At 43.1% G+C, this 16,569-nt stretch overlaps 1 protein-coding gene across 1 annotated transcript in view; it reads left to right on the top strand.

Moving 5' to 3' along the window:
- The window catches only part of LOC139651520 (ephrin type-A receptor 6-like), a 179,584-nt gene that overhangs the window by 149,601 nt on the left and 13,414 nt on the right, over positions 1-16,569 (top strand). The window contains exons 8-11 of the mRNA XM_071528466.1: positions 2,348-2,456; positions 10,085-10,155; positions 14,525-14,650; positions 15,165-15,350. Coding sequence (XP_071384567.1) covers positions 2,348-2,456; positions 10,085-10,155; positions 14,525-14,650; positions 15,165-15,350 — 492 coding nt within the window. The remainder of the gene's footprint in view (positions 1-2,347; positions 2,457-10,084; positions 10,156-14,524; positions 14,651-15,164; positions 15,351-16,569) is intronic.

The raw sequence follows: 16,569 nt of genomic DNA, 5'->3' as shown, positions 1-16,569 counted from the left end.
GGAAGGGAAGACAATGTTCTGTTTGTCTGTGTGTGTGTGTGTGTGTGTGTGTGTGTGTGTGTGTGTGTGTGTGTGTGTGTGTGTGCTCTCTATCTTCTAACTTATATCCATCTGAGGATGTTCCAAATCCAAATCCACTTTGTGATGTAGACTGATAAGGTAGCAGTACTTTCACATAAAAAAAATCACGCTTAGTGCAGCTTTAAAGTTAGGGTCAGGGGTTAAGGAATGAACATAGTCAATAGCAAGTCCTCATAAGTATAGTAAATTGTCTGTGTTTGTATTTCCATAAAATAATACCATTAATTACCCTCTTTTTTCAGAAAGGGGACTTCATCTTGCAGCGCTCCTCTCTAAGTCAGCACAGTCACAGACAGGAGATGCTCGCTGCAAGCTGCAGCTCAGGGTCAGGTAGAGTTCATGTAGCCTGGAGCAGCGCTCAGGGCTTCCTGCTTAAAGGCTACAACAGCAAATAATAAACCTGGAGCGCCCGTATTAGGATTCCAACTTGCAATTTTTGGCTAAGGGCCTGGGAAATTTACCCAGGGAAGAGTAAACACACACAGTCCCATAATCACATTCACGCTGCCGCTTTCATCTCTCAGCGCTACCTTTATTTTCCAAGTTCATTTTACTTTTACACCGAATCTGTGTTTATCTACTGCATTGTCAGCGATGCGGTCCGTATGCCCCGTATAGGTTGCGTTCACTGACCCTAAACGCCTTAAATGCCAGCAAACCCGCTACAACGGCGATCGAATCAATGGATACGATCAATAGGCGAGCCTCACAATGCAGCCCTGATGTTAGGTGTATTTTGTATCGATGTTGTTGTTTTTTTTTGGGGTTTTTTTTGTTTTTTTTTCATGGAGTGGCTTTCATTCTCGACTCTACTTGTGAAATACAAAGGTCCAGCTGTCCTTTTATGTTGGGTCGGTTATTGTCGAGGGGTGATTTGGCCTCACAGTGGTCCTCTCCTTTCCAAAGCTGCAGAGCTTTGCTTTATCTGCGGGATCAGACGAAGCGTGGCCAAGCCTTTGTACTGCCTGGCCTTTTATCTAGGAGAGAAAGCAGCTTTGGCCAGCCTCACTCCCTCCCTCTCTCTCTCTCTCTCTCTCTCTCTCTCTCTGTCTCTCTCTCTAACTCCCTCTCTCTGTCTGCCTGTCAGTCACTGTCTCGATTGCTTGTTTTTCCACCTGTCTGTCTGTGTATGTCTGTCGCTTCTATCGCTCTCTCTCTCTTTTATTCTCTCTCCCTTCACCCCATCTCTCATCCCTCACCTTGCATCCCTCAGTATTCATTCTCTCCTCCCTCTCTCTCTCTCTCTCTCTCTCCACACACACACACACACACACCTCATTACAGCAGCGGCAGTCCGACACATCTGGTTAGTTAGTGATGTGAAGAGTGTGTGAAGCTGATCGCCGGGCGAATCTTCTTGTGCAGTGATCTGGCCGCCACCGCTTTCACTCCCTCTCCCTCCGAGTGGCCCGTAATTACCTCCGTCCAGCCCAACACACACACACACACACACACACACACACACACACACACACACACACACACAGCCACAGCCAGCAACACGCACACACAGCAACACACACTCTTGACAGCACACACACGTACACACTCTTGACTGAACACACACACACCCACATACTGTATAAACCCTCACAAGGCCCGCTCATCAGGCAAGAGACCATGCATCCTGATCTCCAATTCATATTCATTAAGTGTGAAATATTATAGAAATAAGTTTGGTAATAGCAATCATCTTTCAATTATCTGGGATTCGTTAGCCTTGTGACAAGACAGAGAAAAGGGAAAATCATGAATATCAAATGGGGCCAATTTAACCAAATGATCATGGACTAAATCACAATTTCATGAATGAATAATATTAATTAAATGGCAGCAGGCATATGAATTACTCCAATACAAAAGCTGATGAAGGTTTTTTAATACCAGATCAAACATCTCTCCATATTCTGCTGCTATCCAGAGAGAGCGCATTGTCAATGCATGGCGCATATATGGAAAGGGGAATTTAAGATGATGTTTAATGAAAATCCCCTTTTTTGCCCCCTGTCTTTCATTTTATCCTCCCTCCATCCTCTCCTCGCTCCAACCTTTTTATCATCCTTTCATCTACTCTTTACGTTCCCCTCCTCACATCCCTCTTTACCCTCTTTTTTTCCCCCTATTCTCTTTCTTCCCTCCCTTCATCTTCCCCTGCCCACCTCTTCCTCATCTTCTCCTCCTCCTACTTTACTTCTTTTTCTCCCTTTCTCCTCTCCTCCTTAATCTAACCGCCCCCCTCACCGTTCCCATCATGCACCACCTCCAGCGTCAGACATGGCGTCCGACCAAGGCCAGGTATTGGTCATCGTCACGGCAGCAGTGGGCGGCTTCACCCTCCTCGTCATCCTCACCCTCTTCTTCCTCATCACTGGACGGTAAGATGACTTGACTTGATTTGAATTTGTTTAACTCAATGTGTCGTTACTTTATTTTGTTTTACTATGGGCTGCGTTGTGGTCTGTGTGTGTGTGTGTGTGTGTGTGTGTGTGTGTGTGTGCGTGTGTGTGTGTGCAGAGAGGCATTGCAATACAGAGTTAAATGGAGTTGCTCAAAACCACATACAGGAGAATTCAGCACCATAAATCCATGGACAGTTCACCATGCTATGAAACACACTCATTTTACATTTTCGTCATTTTGCTGACACTTTCTTCCATAGTGACTAGTGAGGTTATGTTTACATACACACAATAATGCTACTCTTGCCAATACTCTGATTAAGACAATAAAGTGACACCCTCCCCTAAAAATCTGGTTTATATGTGTCATGTACTGTCAGTATTCAAACAGAAATGACAGAAAACTGAAAGAACATGAGCTGCATCACCAACTACCCATGATGCAACTTGATCCACTTAAAGAAATGTGATGAAGGGGTTTACAATGTTGTGACTGGTAAAATCACACTTAAAGAAATGTGGTCAGTGTGTGAGCAAGTAATGAGAAAAAACATGGGAGAAACATACTGTACATACGACAACAACAAAAACACTATAAACAGCGAGTAATAGCGAACATCAAGTTAGCAAAGTGCAATGAGTATAAAAAAGTGCAAGTAATAGAATATTGTTGCACTTTGCACATTCTACTACTTGCACTTTTTTATACTCAGTATATGTACAGTATGTTTCTCCCATGTTTTTTATGCTGCACCAGAATTGCCCTCCGGGGACAATAAAGATTTATTGAATTGAATTGAATTGAATTCAGTCAGAGGTCACGTGACACATGACTGCAGCTGGGTTTGAACCTGAGACCCTCTTCAGTTCCAGGTCAGTGTCTCTGACCACTAGTCTAAGTTATTGGTAAGCCACGAGACCCTCATGTTTTTATTTTGGCAACATCTGTGGTAAAAAGCATCACTTCCCAGGATTTTTCCCAGGAAAGAGCTCCCAGACACCAGGTGTTAAGAACAGCGAATGTAAAAGATTTCATGAATTGGCTATAGGTTGAATCACAATTGTGTTACATCAGTCGACAATAGGAGCAAAATGGATTTTTATTGATATGAAAATGCCGTGGATTACTACTTTAAGGCTCTGTGGAGTGTTTTACACCCACTTTGAGCTGGGATATATTCGGTACAATGCGAACTGCTGAGCGGTGAACTTTACGCCAGTAGGATGAGCTGTTCCACCAGACTAGACGCAGCGAACACAGGCCCGCGTTGTCGGCAGGATTCGAACCCCTGCGGATCGCTAGTCCATCACTTTAACCGCTCACTCACTCACCGGCCATGACAACCTACTCGTCTACTCGTCTTCCCACCATTAGAGGCGGAAAGCGCTCCACTCTGAACCCAAAAAAGCAGCTAAAAAGGAGCTGAAAGCGAGGGGAACGTACAGTCTTTCTCTCACATATATATATAATTTGATCTCAGCATGTGTAGGAGGCCCTGTGTTTCTCTTTTGTTCTAAAAAAAAAAAAAAAAAAAAAACACACACCAGCACAAGAGGAGCGAGAGCTAAAGCGCGCCCTTTAGGCTTTTCCCGTCCGCGCGCGCTTGAAGAACCCGTTTTCTAACCCGAAGCCAGCTAAAAACAGTAGAGCGGTGGAGTGTGTTTTTCGACTCACAACGCGATCTGTCGTCTGTGTGACCCCCTCGGCCCCCGTGTGGGAGGGACTCTCGCTCTCTTTCGGTTTTTAAAAAAAGCTCCAAATGTACTTGAGCTTCCCGGAGAAGGCTGCGGGCTTTTCGGTTTGTACGGCTTTGTGTGTACAACAGCGATAAGAGGAGATATACGAGGGGTTTTAACGGCCGGTTAGCCTAACAGCTCGCTAGCTTTACATCCGCTGTATGTTTGGATCTGCTCATGCTAGCTTGCGCGGGCAGAGGCTTATACCGCAAACTGCGAGCTCAAAGCCGCAGCGCCTACGCAGATATAGCCCGGCCCAAGAGTTTAGTGTACGTGTCCATCCTTGATTTGTCCTTCTGTCGTTCTCTTTAATTCTTTCACCCTCTTGTCCTTCTTTCCTTTCATCCCTCTTTCCTTCGCTGCCCTCTCTAGCCTCCGAGGCAGAGAGATCTGGCATGCTGAAGTGACTACAAGGGATGTTAGGGCGAGAGAGGAGTGGTTTGGATTACATTGATGCTTTGATTACGGCTCTGGGCAAGGTTGTCTAATTGAGGTGTGTGTGTGTATGTGTGTGTGTGTGTGTGCGTGTGTGAGAGAGAGAAAGAGAGAGAGAGAGAGAGAGAGAGAGAGAGAGAGAGAATCTGTGTATGGATGTGTGTGAGTATGTGTGTCTCCAGTATTAGGCCAGATTCTTCCTCTCATCCCATTCTGCCTTGTGTGTGTGTGTGTAGTGCTTACGCATATGTGTGTGTGAATATGTTACTATACTGTAGCAAATACTCAATCTCAATAGGCCAGAGAGCGGCTGAGAAAGCCAAGGTCTTTGTGTGCGTTAGCTGTCTTTGTGTGTATGATAACTGTCTGTGTGTGTGTGTGTGTGTGTGTGTGTGTGTGTGTCAGCTGTCTGCGTGTGTGTGTTAACTGTCTTTGTGTGCGTTGTCTTGTGTCGGTGTGTGCGGCCTCTTTTCAACATGAAAGCCGGAGAGACAGAGGGATAGGCGGATAAAGGGGATCAGGGGATAGGACTGGAAAAGACAGATAAAGGCACATGCCACCATTTCTTTAATGAACAGCTTGACCCCATCAGCAGAGGTCAACAGTGGCTTTCCAAATCCCCCTCTCCTCCTCTGTGCCAGTGTTACCCGCCACGTTATCTGCTCTGTCTATCAGTGTCCAGGCCCCCGCAGACTTCACTTAGCGGGAACCCAACCTGGCAACCCGCGGCTCATAGCCCTCTGACATCTGCTCTAATCTGGCAACCCGGATTATGTTAAGTCTTCAAAGGGAGGGAGGCTCGCAGACCTGTTCACATGAAGCCACACACACTCAGACGAGCATGCGTTGTTCCGCCGCTACAGTCAGGGCGTTTTCACTGCTAGTTGATTTAGAGCAGTTATTTCAAATTTCGGTAGCCTATATCAGTGATTCTCAACCTTTTTCATATGAAGGACCCCTAATGTAGTACAAATTAGGCTCACGGATCCCCAATTGACCCAAATCTGAGAATATTTTTATTGTGAGATACGATTTTGTCTACATTTCTTCTACATTCTCCAAGTGTATTAATTTCTTGTAAATTAAATAATGGTGAAGTTGAACAATTCAGAATTTTGCTGGGGACCCCCTGTAAACCCCTCAAGGACCCCTGGTGGTCCCCGGACCCCATGTTGAGAACCATTGGCCTATATGAACTAAAGAGTGACAGCAAATGATCCATGTTCCACAAAACGCAGGTGAAGCTGATGCTCCATGATGATTTTACGCTAGAAAAAAGTGCTTTTAATAATACTGATATTATTTTATCACCGCTTGATTAAATAAAAAATAACTGGAGCCTCGGACCAAGTCGTGCCATACCTGCATTGACAAAACTACCAGTGGCCACAGTGAGGAATCAGTCTGATCTCTCACCTGCACAGACATGCGCACTTTCTGTGCCACAGGTATTTTGATTGGAAAATTGCAACTGACCTCATTTACATAAGTGGTCTTAATGAATCAGGCGCTAAACTAGAGAAAGCTGCACTTATGAAGTTTTTGCACATGGCAGTAATTAGCGCGCCTCTCAGTAAATACGGCCCTCTGTGATCAAACCAGATACTAGTTCATTATCTGCTTTCTCCCATCTTTCCCTCTCTGTTATCGTCGGTGTTTCAGCCTTCTGCGTTCCTTCTTCCTCTCTGTATATTTTAGTCCCACTCTGCTATACTGTCATGATGGGTATCTAGGAAACTGAGCCACTAACTGACTTTAATGATATACACGGATTGGATTGCTGATAATTCACTGACTGTAAATTGTTTTAACTGGTGTAATTTTCACCATAGATTTGTATGTGTTTGGGAGTGAATGAGCAGCAAGCAAACACCAGTAGTGTGATTGTAGATGGGGAAAATGGTTCCTGCCTTTCATTATGATCATTATGAAAAGTGTGCCGTGACATGGGATTTGATATAAGATGATTTCATGCATCTCATTCTATTCTGTATGACTTCCACATCCACTGGATCAGTGCACTACTAGTCATTCACTACAGCTGAATCCACACTGTAAATATAGAATATTGAATTTCCTGCTTTTGCATATATGCATTGTGATTTGTATAATCTATGTCCACAGTCCCTTTGCACTGTATTTGAAGTCCTGCAGCCTTTGTATCATGTGTGTCAGTATGTAGGCTACTGTATCATGTTAGTTGTCAATTATCAGTGAAAACAGAAAGAAAATTTGATCAATTCCTCAGTATTGCAAACGTTTTTATGCTCGCATGAAAATGATAAATAGCGAGGTTGAATAAATAATGATTTTGGCTCGGCATGATCAACCCTAATGATTAAATTTCATTGCACAACAGTTCAAAAGTGGCTTTGGACGTTCTGAACGGTCTGTGAAATATCTGACCTCCCAGAAATGTCATCTACCATGTAAACATGTCTTCATCATGGCTGTATGATCATTAGTTGGTGCATCAGAATATTACCAGGGGAATTTCTTTGTTTTGGTCTTCAGACAGCATGATATAAGGCCAACATCAGCTGACACCAATTAACAATAACAACTTGTCCAATACTAATTAGTTCTTAAACACTCTTTACATTTTTCTTATGGTTTTTGGCATCCAAGACACCAATTTATTCACTTCAACCCAGCTGATGGAAACACCTAAATCAATGTGACTAAAGCAAATTTCTGTTCATTTCTTGTACTTGGCGGTTGAAGTGATTCTGGTTCTGGCTGTGATTCTGATCGGGCGTTTGCAGCCTCCTCTGCCCCAGCCTCATTTTTGATTTCAATATAGCACGCAGTTGGATAAGGTCCTCTATAGTCTTTTGCAGATGCTGTCATCTAATCTCTCAGTTTTCCAGACTTCCTTGGCAGCAGCTCTCTATCAGTTGTTGGCTGTCTGTCAGCCTCTCAACACCAGATGATAAACTGTCACTCACACACACAGGGGGAAGAGGCAGGGTGTGCATGTGTGGGTGTTTGCACGCGTGTGTATGACTCCTACAGTATGTTGAGCAAAACCATTTCATTCTCACTGTGAATATGTTTGCGTGTGTGTGTGTGTGTGTGTGTGCGTGTGTGTGTATGAGTTTTGTGGTTTTTATAGAGCTCCAGCACTGAACACCAAATCACACCTGCTCCATCTTTATCACTTCATCTCTCCATCCTCCCCCTCTGCTTGCCATCCCTCCCTCCATCCATCCATCCATCAAAAAGGGCATGGCCAGACTCCTACTGCCTATCCTCCTTGTTTTTGGGCGGGTTTTTGTTTATTTTTTGTCTCCATTTTAGTGCTAAGCGCTCATTCGTCTGCACTGCTCTTCCCAGAGATCACTTGTCAATCAAACAGTGTGTCCAGTGCTGTGACGTCTTTTTCCTTGGATTATCTATTGATGCAGTTTGAGTTTCTCTTTTCTTTGTCTGTTCAGCCATGGTGGCTATCACTGCTCATGGTAACTACCCAGTTCTTCTTCTGTTTATTCCAAACAAACTGCCAGAAATTTAAAACGCATAACTTCTTGTGCATCAGAGGATTTTTCCCAGCAAAGAGCTACCAGACACCAGGAGTTTAGAACAGATAATGTGAAGGCTTTCATGAACTGGATATAGGTTGAATCACTATTGTGTCAATTGGCGATAGAGAGTAGCAAAACGGACATTTATCTATATGAAAATGTCATGGATTATTACTTTAATAGGCTAATTAGCCTTTCTCAGATATTGCTGCACCTCTGCAATCCCCCTTCATCTGGTTTCTCTCTGTAGGGCTTGTTCTCTCTCCGTCTGCTGTATCTGCATCAGATCTGTCTTCATCTCTTTCCCTTCCTCCTTTCCACTTCATCCTCTTCCTCCCTTCTTATTTTGCTCTATTTTGCCCACATATGAGGGTGCTCACCTCTCCGTATCCTCCCATAAATCTGGAGGCAGATTTTTAATTGCCTTCAGTTTCAATAGGAATGAGAAGTTCATGAAGTTGTTAAAGTGAACTACAGGTGCCACTATTTTTTCAGACTAGAGTGTATGAGTGGGTTAAGAGTAGGCTATGAATAGTACGCCCCATCTGCAGTAGTGTGTGTGTGTGTGTGTGTGTGTGTGTGTGTGTGTGTGTGTGTGTGTGTGTAAAAAGCACACAAAAGTGTGAACAGAAACACCAGAAGCACACACACGGACATAAGTTATTATGAAGAACATCTCAATTTCACCTCTAAAAGCTGCAAAAATGTACCCACACCAACACACACACACACACACACACACACACACACACACACACACACACACACACACACACAGTTTAGTGAAACATTGAGTATGTATAGCACTGCATCTTTAATTGGACTGGTGATACTAAATAAAAGTGAGAGAGTGACACTGACGCACACACACACACTCACCTACATTTTCTTCGAGAGATTTGGAACAAAACAGTGTGAATTGAATGAACCTTGGGGTTGTTGCATGGTATAAAGAATTATGTGATGTTAACCAAATGGTGTATTGAAAGGCAAGTCACCACACATTACCACATGTCACTTAATCTTGTATTGAGTCATAAATATTTTAGTTTTTTTAAGCAAGTGAAAAAAACAATACTAATGAGGTGAGATAAATCCATTTGTTTCCAGTGCAAATCAAGTGTCATTTTATTGATACTAGTGGAGTGATCTGCCTCATTCTGCCTTGTTTAAAGACACTTGATTTTTTTTTTAAGTAAGTCAAACTGCTTTAGTGACAAGTGGAATTGTCCCAGCCCATTGGCAGAATTTTTCATTTGTTTTAACAGTAAGATCTTAGGACTAAATGCACAATGTAATGATGGATAGGCTTTATTTGCAGTATCTAAACCATGCCAAAATCACTGAGATACTCAAATGAATAACCGGTTGGAGGGTAATATCATAGCAGCTGGGGTTACTGTGGCATTTTAGGGGCATGAGGGGTCATTTCAGCAAGGTTGGAAATCAGTCCATGCCCCATCTTTGACTGACTGGTATCTTATTCTTATGGCAATCATCAGCTTATGAGAAACTATCCCTCTGTCCCAAGCAGACAGAACCCTCAAGCCGCCAACTGGCATCATCTCTTCCCTTCTAAAATCAGGATAAGTCAGTTTCCTCTCCTGTGAATGAGACAGACAGCCAAACAGTGTTGATGCCCATCGCCATGGATACAATCCAAGTAGTGGGAATATCACCCAGAGGAATTACACATTCAAAAGGGTGTTAGTAGGTGTTTCATCAACTGAAAGAGCGAGATGACTAATTTTGAAAATTTATGGGCCGATGGGAGTAATCACAGCTTTAATTCAACTTCAAGAGGTGATAAAAGTGACTATATATTTTTGGCTGCTAATATCAATATTAATGTAACTGAGGAATACATTACTACACGACTAAGCTTGTATATGATTGTGTGTTTTCCAGGTGTCAGTGGTACATCAAGGCCAAGATGAGCTCAGAGGAGAAGAGGAGGACCAACTATCAGAATGGACATGGTAAGGCTGATTTCTTTCCTTCACTTTCATTTTTACAGATGAAATTTAGTTTGCGGTGTTGCAGATTTTGACGCAGTTCACACGGAAAATGAGAGGGGCGAGGGCATAGCAAAGCCCAGGGTGACAAATGGAAGTTTTAGTCTAGCTAAAAGTCCATAAAAGGATTAAAAGGAATAAAAAAGCAATAAGACACGAGAAGCAGCCGGGGCACTCGGGGTTAGCAGAGCCGGTTCAGATTCAGTGTCTCAGGTGGTGACTCCGCGACTGAAAACGCACAGTGGATCCGATAAAACCAGGGAAAGATGTGGAGGAATAAAAGCGAAATAGTAGAACTACTTTAGGATTAGGAACTGACACCAGAACCTGACGTTTACTGTTGGTGTTTTAGATCGCTGAAACAAAATCTGCTATTGATCTCCATTGTAGCTATGCTGAAAATATCTCTACATGTGGCTAGTTATCCACAGGAATAAGAAAAAATACACTAAAATGGACTTAGGAATGCAAGGTACATCACCAATAGCTGTTTTTTGACAGTGTTTTAGGGTGGATTTTTCCTTTAAATCACCTTATGTGTCTCCTTTCCTCCTCATTCTCATGCAGGTACCGGTAACAGCCCCGTAGATTTTTGTTTTTTATTTAAAGAAATGAGCAGCTAGACATGAATTATAAAGGCTTCATCAACTCCATGCTTGTATTTATTTACTTCACTACTTGGGGGAAAAAGAACATCTGGGCAAGAGACAAGACAATTTCCCTACAGGGATTGATGTATCTCATCATTTTGAACACATTCCTTCTTCCTCCTCCTCTTCATCTCTCTCTTGTTCACTTGTCTTTCCTCTCTTTCTTCATCTGTTTCTTCTCTCTCTCTTTTTCCATTTTCACCTGCTCTCACAGTATCTCCCTCACAACTCGCTCTTCCGTGCTTCTCCTTTCTCTTTGTTTCCTCTTTTTCACTCAACAGCCCAGTTTCCCAGACCAGCTGAGTGTTGTTGTTTTTACCGCTAATGGTTTGTGCCTGGTTTTTCAAAGGGGGTGGCTCTTAAAGTATGGAAGAAACCTAGCTTAAAAAGAGCACTTTCCCCACGTAAACGCTTTCCTTTATTGTCCGTGTTCATCCGTTTTACGGTCTGAGACGTCCACCCTTGAGAGAAGAGCGGAGCCGCGAACGTGCCGTGTGCAATCAATTCGCGGCGAAAGCTGCTATTCCACAGTCCCTTCAATTTGTTTTTGAAGTGAAGGGGGGGGGGGGGGATGAAGTGTGTCCCTCACCTCTACCTGTAGCAGCCTTTGAGGGATTGGTAACGCACCTCTCTCTCGCTCTAGTTTCTAGGGAATTTTCCTTCTTCAGACAGAAACAGAGGTGCTAGAGTGATAGATTGCCACCTTTAAACAAATCAACAGAACCACCATCTTCCAACCCTTCCTCCTTCCTCTCCGTCCCTCCTCTTCCTATTCCTCCTCTTCCTCCCCTCTTTGTCGCCGGCCGCCCCTCCTCGCCTCCCTCCAGGTTTCATTTGATGTCCTTGAGGTTTTTTTTTATTTTTTATTTATTTTTTTGGGGATTAATTTCAGAATTTCATTCCTCAACTCTCTGATTCCCCCCTTTTACCTTTTCACTGTCATTTTTCTTTCATACCCAACTTTATTTCATCCCTGAGATGAAAAACACAGGTAGATTGGAATGAAGGGAGGGGGTACCAATGCTGGGAGATGAGAGGCGAAAAGAGAAAGATGTTTGAATGTGAAAGGAATGACGAAGACGGAGGCGAGGCGAGGAGAAATCGAAAGGGAGAGAGAGACAAGGATGAGGGCAGACAGGTTGGAGGATAGAGGGAAAGAGTAGAGGACAAAGAGAAGAGGAGAGGCGGAAGGGAAGAGTTGAGCCTGGAGAGAAGAAAGATCGGAACACGGCAAAAGGAGAGAGAGAGAGAGGAGGAAGAGAGGGATACATGAAGAGAAATTAGTTTTTGAAGTGGGCTAAAGAGTAGGCAGATAGTTCTTGGAGATTCAAGATTAAAACACACACCTCAGGAAAGTGTGTGTGTGTGTGTGTGTGTGTGTGTGTGTGTGTGTGTGTGTGTGTGTGTGTGTGTGTGTGGTTTAGGCAAGTAGAGTAGTGGTTATGGTTATGGTTATGGTTAGGTTAAGTCTCCAGGAAATGAATGTAAGTCTATGTAAATACCCCAAAAATTACATAAGTAAGACGTGTGTGTGTGTGTGTGTGTGTGTGTGTGTGTGTGTGTGTGTGTGTGTGTGTGTGTGCGCGCGTGCCATCAGACATCACACAGCTACATGACCACAGCTAGTCGATATATCAGTCTACTCCTAAGTCTAATGCATCGTTTTGATCAGATTCCACACACAAGTATGCATGACTACGATTAATTATTAATCGTTATTTTTTAAGATGTCTGGCCAGAGAAATCATTCCAGTGTGGTGTGGGAGGATTTTACTCCACAGCTTCAGGGGTGTCGGTCTGTAAAACCTGTAATGAAACATGCCTCACTCTGCCTTAAAGGAATACTGCACCCAAATGATGAAATAAAATGAAAATGTGGTCATTATCTACTCACACTCATGTCAGTCGAAAAACTTTGTATATCCACATCACACAGTGAGTTTGCTAGCGCTGCTCCATATCAGCCTTCTCCAAAAGAGCTAAAGTGGCCGGGTCCTGGTTCATTAGACTTCCAAAAACGGCAAAAAAAAATGACCCAGTTCAAGTGTGTTTTACCTGTAATTACAATATTTCCGACAGCACTTGAAGGCAGCATCTGCTTGCTAGATAACTGTTGTGACAGTTATCTAGGAGATAATGAGGTGAATGTTGGACTTTTGGACCCACAGTGCAGTCGTTTGGCTTTGGCTTGCGTGATACGGTTTGGAGTAATTTTATGGTCATTTTTTTTGCCATTTTTGGAACTCTAAAGAAGAACCAGGACCTGGACACTGTAGTTCTTTTGGAGAAAGCGGATATGGAGCAGCTCTAGCAAACTTGCTGTGTGCAATTTATACAAATTACACCAGTGTTTCGACTGACATGATTGTGAGTAGATAATAACCAAATTTCGATTTTTGGGTGAACTATTCCTTTAAGGAGCTGCTAACCCACCTGAAAAAAAATTGTTAGTATGGGTTTCAATGGAGAGTTTTAGTGTCCCATGACACTCAATAGTGCATATTGCCAAAAAAACATCCCAAAATATTGCTTTAGGCCTTTAAAAACCCATATCAGTTGGATCCTGTCTCCAGCCTCAGCACTGAGTGTGGTGTTGGGGAGGAGCTTTAGAGGAGAACAGGGTCCTCAGGGTGTTGCTGGTGCCGGTTCACGCATCAGAGACGACTGATTGTTGTTCTTTATACTGTATTGATCCCTGAAGGAGAAATTCAACTTGTGCCTTGCCCCCCCCCCCCCCCCCCCCCCCCCCCCCCCCCCCCTCCTCCTCCTTCCCCTCCCTCCCCCCTCCACAGAGAGGTCAGAGGTCAGGGTCACATACGGAGCAGCAGCCCTGCAGCTGGTAGGGATTCAGTGTTTTGCTCAAGGACTCTTCAGCAGGGAGGATGCTTGCAGGGGCTTAGACCCTGCTGCGGCTGAAGGACAGGCTCACCACTCACTTTGCCACCCTGCCGCTTCTCAGGGACAGACATACTGTGTGTGTGTGTGTGTGTGTGTGTGTGTGTGTGTCTACTCTTTCTGCAAGATGTAGAACATAGTATTATGCTGTGTGATAATGTTTGGATATCCACAGAAATGTATATATTTTTATCTATATTATTATTTATAGTAGTAGTATAGTAGTATATTAGCAGCAGTGGTACTACTAGTAGTAGTAGCAGTATTAGTAACAGTAGTAGTAACATTAGTAGTACTATTATTAATAGTAGAGTAGAAGTACTACTAGCAGTAATAAAATTAGTACTAGTAGTAGTAGCAGTAGTAGTAGTAATAGAAGTAGCAATACATTTTTTTGTTTGTTTTTTTAATTGGAATTAATGATTTAACTTCCTCATCACTTCCTCATTGTCCTCCGTAGATTAGTGGGAATGTATGACAAGAATTCCTTGTCACTATATTCACCTCATATTTTTCTCATACTGTAAGGGAAACAACCAATAGAAACAAAAATCAATTATACTTTCTAGTATGATAGTTTTAATTTTTTCCCCTTACAATCCTCATATATGTAACTTATATCAGTTTACTTAGGCCTACTATGAATTAACATCATAAAGATTTATGTCTTTACCATCATTTTACTCACCTAAAATGAATGAACTACATCCCTGCTCATGATATGAAAAATGTGTCTTTCACCCACACACTCTTCATCTTTCTCTCTCTATCATTCTCTCTGTCCCCAGTCCCGTTCCCAGGGATAAAGACCTATGTGGACCCTGATACCTATGAAGACCCCACCCAGGCCGTCCACGAGTTCACTAAGGAGATCGACCCGTCTCGGATCCGCATCGAGAGAGTGATCGGAGCCGGTAAGCACACACACACACACACACACACATCCATTTGATTCTCACTGCTTTGCTGTTTGCCTATGTGGGCGGAAGAGGATCAGTTCATACTGGTTTCATATTAGCAACGCTGTGAAATCTGCCATAGGAGATGATCTATTTTCATTCCCCATATATAATTGCCATGAACTGCGTCTACTCCATCATATACAGTACAGCACTCATTTTCTGTCTCCCAGTGTCTCACTGTCATTTTCTCAGCCTAGACCGTACAAATATTAAAGCTTTAACTGGTTTAGAGAACAAAAGACAGTCTAAGAATAGATTCTAGGCTTGTTTTTTTAGAAGGTGCAAAAAGAGACTTTGATAAAGTTGAACTAATCAGAGAGGAGGCATCAGGCTGGGTTTTAAGATGTGAACTGCAACACTGCCCCCAGGTGGTGTAATGCGGTACCTGCTGGTGGTACTGATGAAGGACTGACGTTCTGTGATGGGCTGCTTACTGAGTGTGTGTGTGTGTGTGTGTGTGTTCCAGGTGAGTTTGGCGAGGTGTGCAGCGGTCGCCTGCGGACGCCGGGGAAGAAGGAGATCGCCGTGGCAATAAAGACGCTGAAGGGCGGCTATGTGGAGCGGCAGAGGCGGGACTTCCTGCGAGAGGCGTCAATCATGGGCCAGTTTGACCACCCCAACATCATCAGGCTGGAGGGCGTGGTCACCAAAAGTAAGAGGAATGGTGGGAGTTGTAGTTTCTATGACTTGTATGTGAATTTGGGGATGTGTTGGTTGAGATGTTTCTGCTCATCAGATGGTTCAACATCTCCATGTGCTGATGTGTCTAAGAGCCTGTAGTATTTTCATTAGGTCCTTGTTGTGGATGCCAGTGGTAGTATCCTTCATAGACCAGCTGATGTCCTGTAAGTTACTGATGCTGCTGACACTAGGTTTCTCTGTAGTTATATTGGAAGATTGATTTTTCCATTTCACATTTCTCTGCAATTCAAATTGTGTGTGGGAAAGACTTCCCAATGAGTGTAGTTGTGTCATTTTACAACATTAGATTGTTTGATTTAGGTTTTGCATATTGTTTGCTGGTCTTCATTCTTTATAAGTGGGCTTAATCCTTTGTTGAAGATGTAAGATTAGTGTAGGAGGCCTTGCTAACTGTACTGTACGTTAGCAATAACATTAGTTTCTAAGTTGTAGTAGGCCTAGTGGGCTATTATTGGTGATTTGATTTTTCATTGTTATATTTTCAGATTTTTGGCGAAGTCGTTTTTTGGTTTTGTTTGTTAGTGTTCAGCTGCAGCTGTAGCCGGTCACCATTGTTGGCTGTCTTTGCTTTGTAGTAATCTAGACAGCCGTTAGCCAAGACGCTAACAGCTGGTAACCATGGAACTAGCACTAAGTTAGTTTTCATTTGTTAAAGTTAGCTAACTGTAAAGGTTACCTAAGTAATGGTCAGTCAGCATATTTTCATGGAATTCATGGTAAACATCTGTTTTAATGCATCATTGAGAGAAACATTTGACTATTTTGTCTCTCATCCTGCTTTCCCTTTAAAGAAAGCAGCACGTCTGGCCCATGAATGATGCACTCCCCACCTCTGAACCAATCTGGAACAAATGTTTCACCTTGTTTTGACCTGTAATTTTAGCACCTGAATTGCACCAATCAGTGTAATTTTGAAAATGCTGGAACGCAGCACACACACACACATCATTTCACCCAGTGTTTGTTCAAATCATATGAGTGGTGTCTGAGATGTTGCATGGGACAGACAAACAAACAAACAAACAGATGGACAACAACCTAGAACAAACTTAACAGACATTGTGTTGTTTCAGGTTTCAGTTGTATGGTAATTTGAGTCTGAATGTGTGATCAAACCAGCGCAGTGTGTCAAGCAAATACCTTTGTATTTTGGCTCGGACTCTATTTTT

The sequence above is a fragment of the Centroberyx affinis genome, unplaced genomic scaffold (genome assembly GCF_046629955.1).
Source record: "Centroberyx affinis isolate AG114_WGS23_722 - 3 ecotype Tasmania unplaced genomic scaffold, CSIRO-AGI_Caff_v1 ptg001678l_1, whole genome shotgun sequence".
NCBI classification, from domain to species: domain Eukaryota; kingdom Metazoa; phylum Chordata; class Actinopteri; order Beryciformes; family Berycidae; genus Centroberyx; species Centroberyx affinis.
Note: the sequence above shows the minus strand (reverse complement) of the source record. Positions and strands in the feature narration are given on the sequence as shown.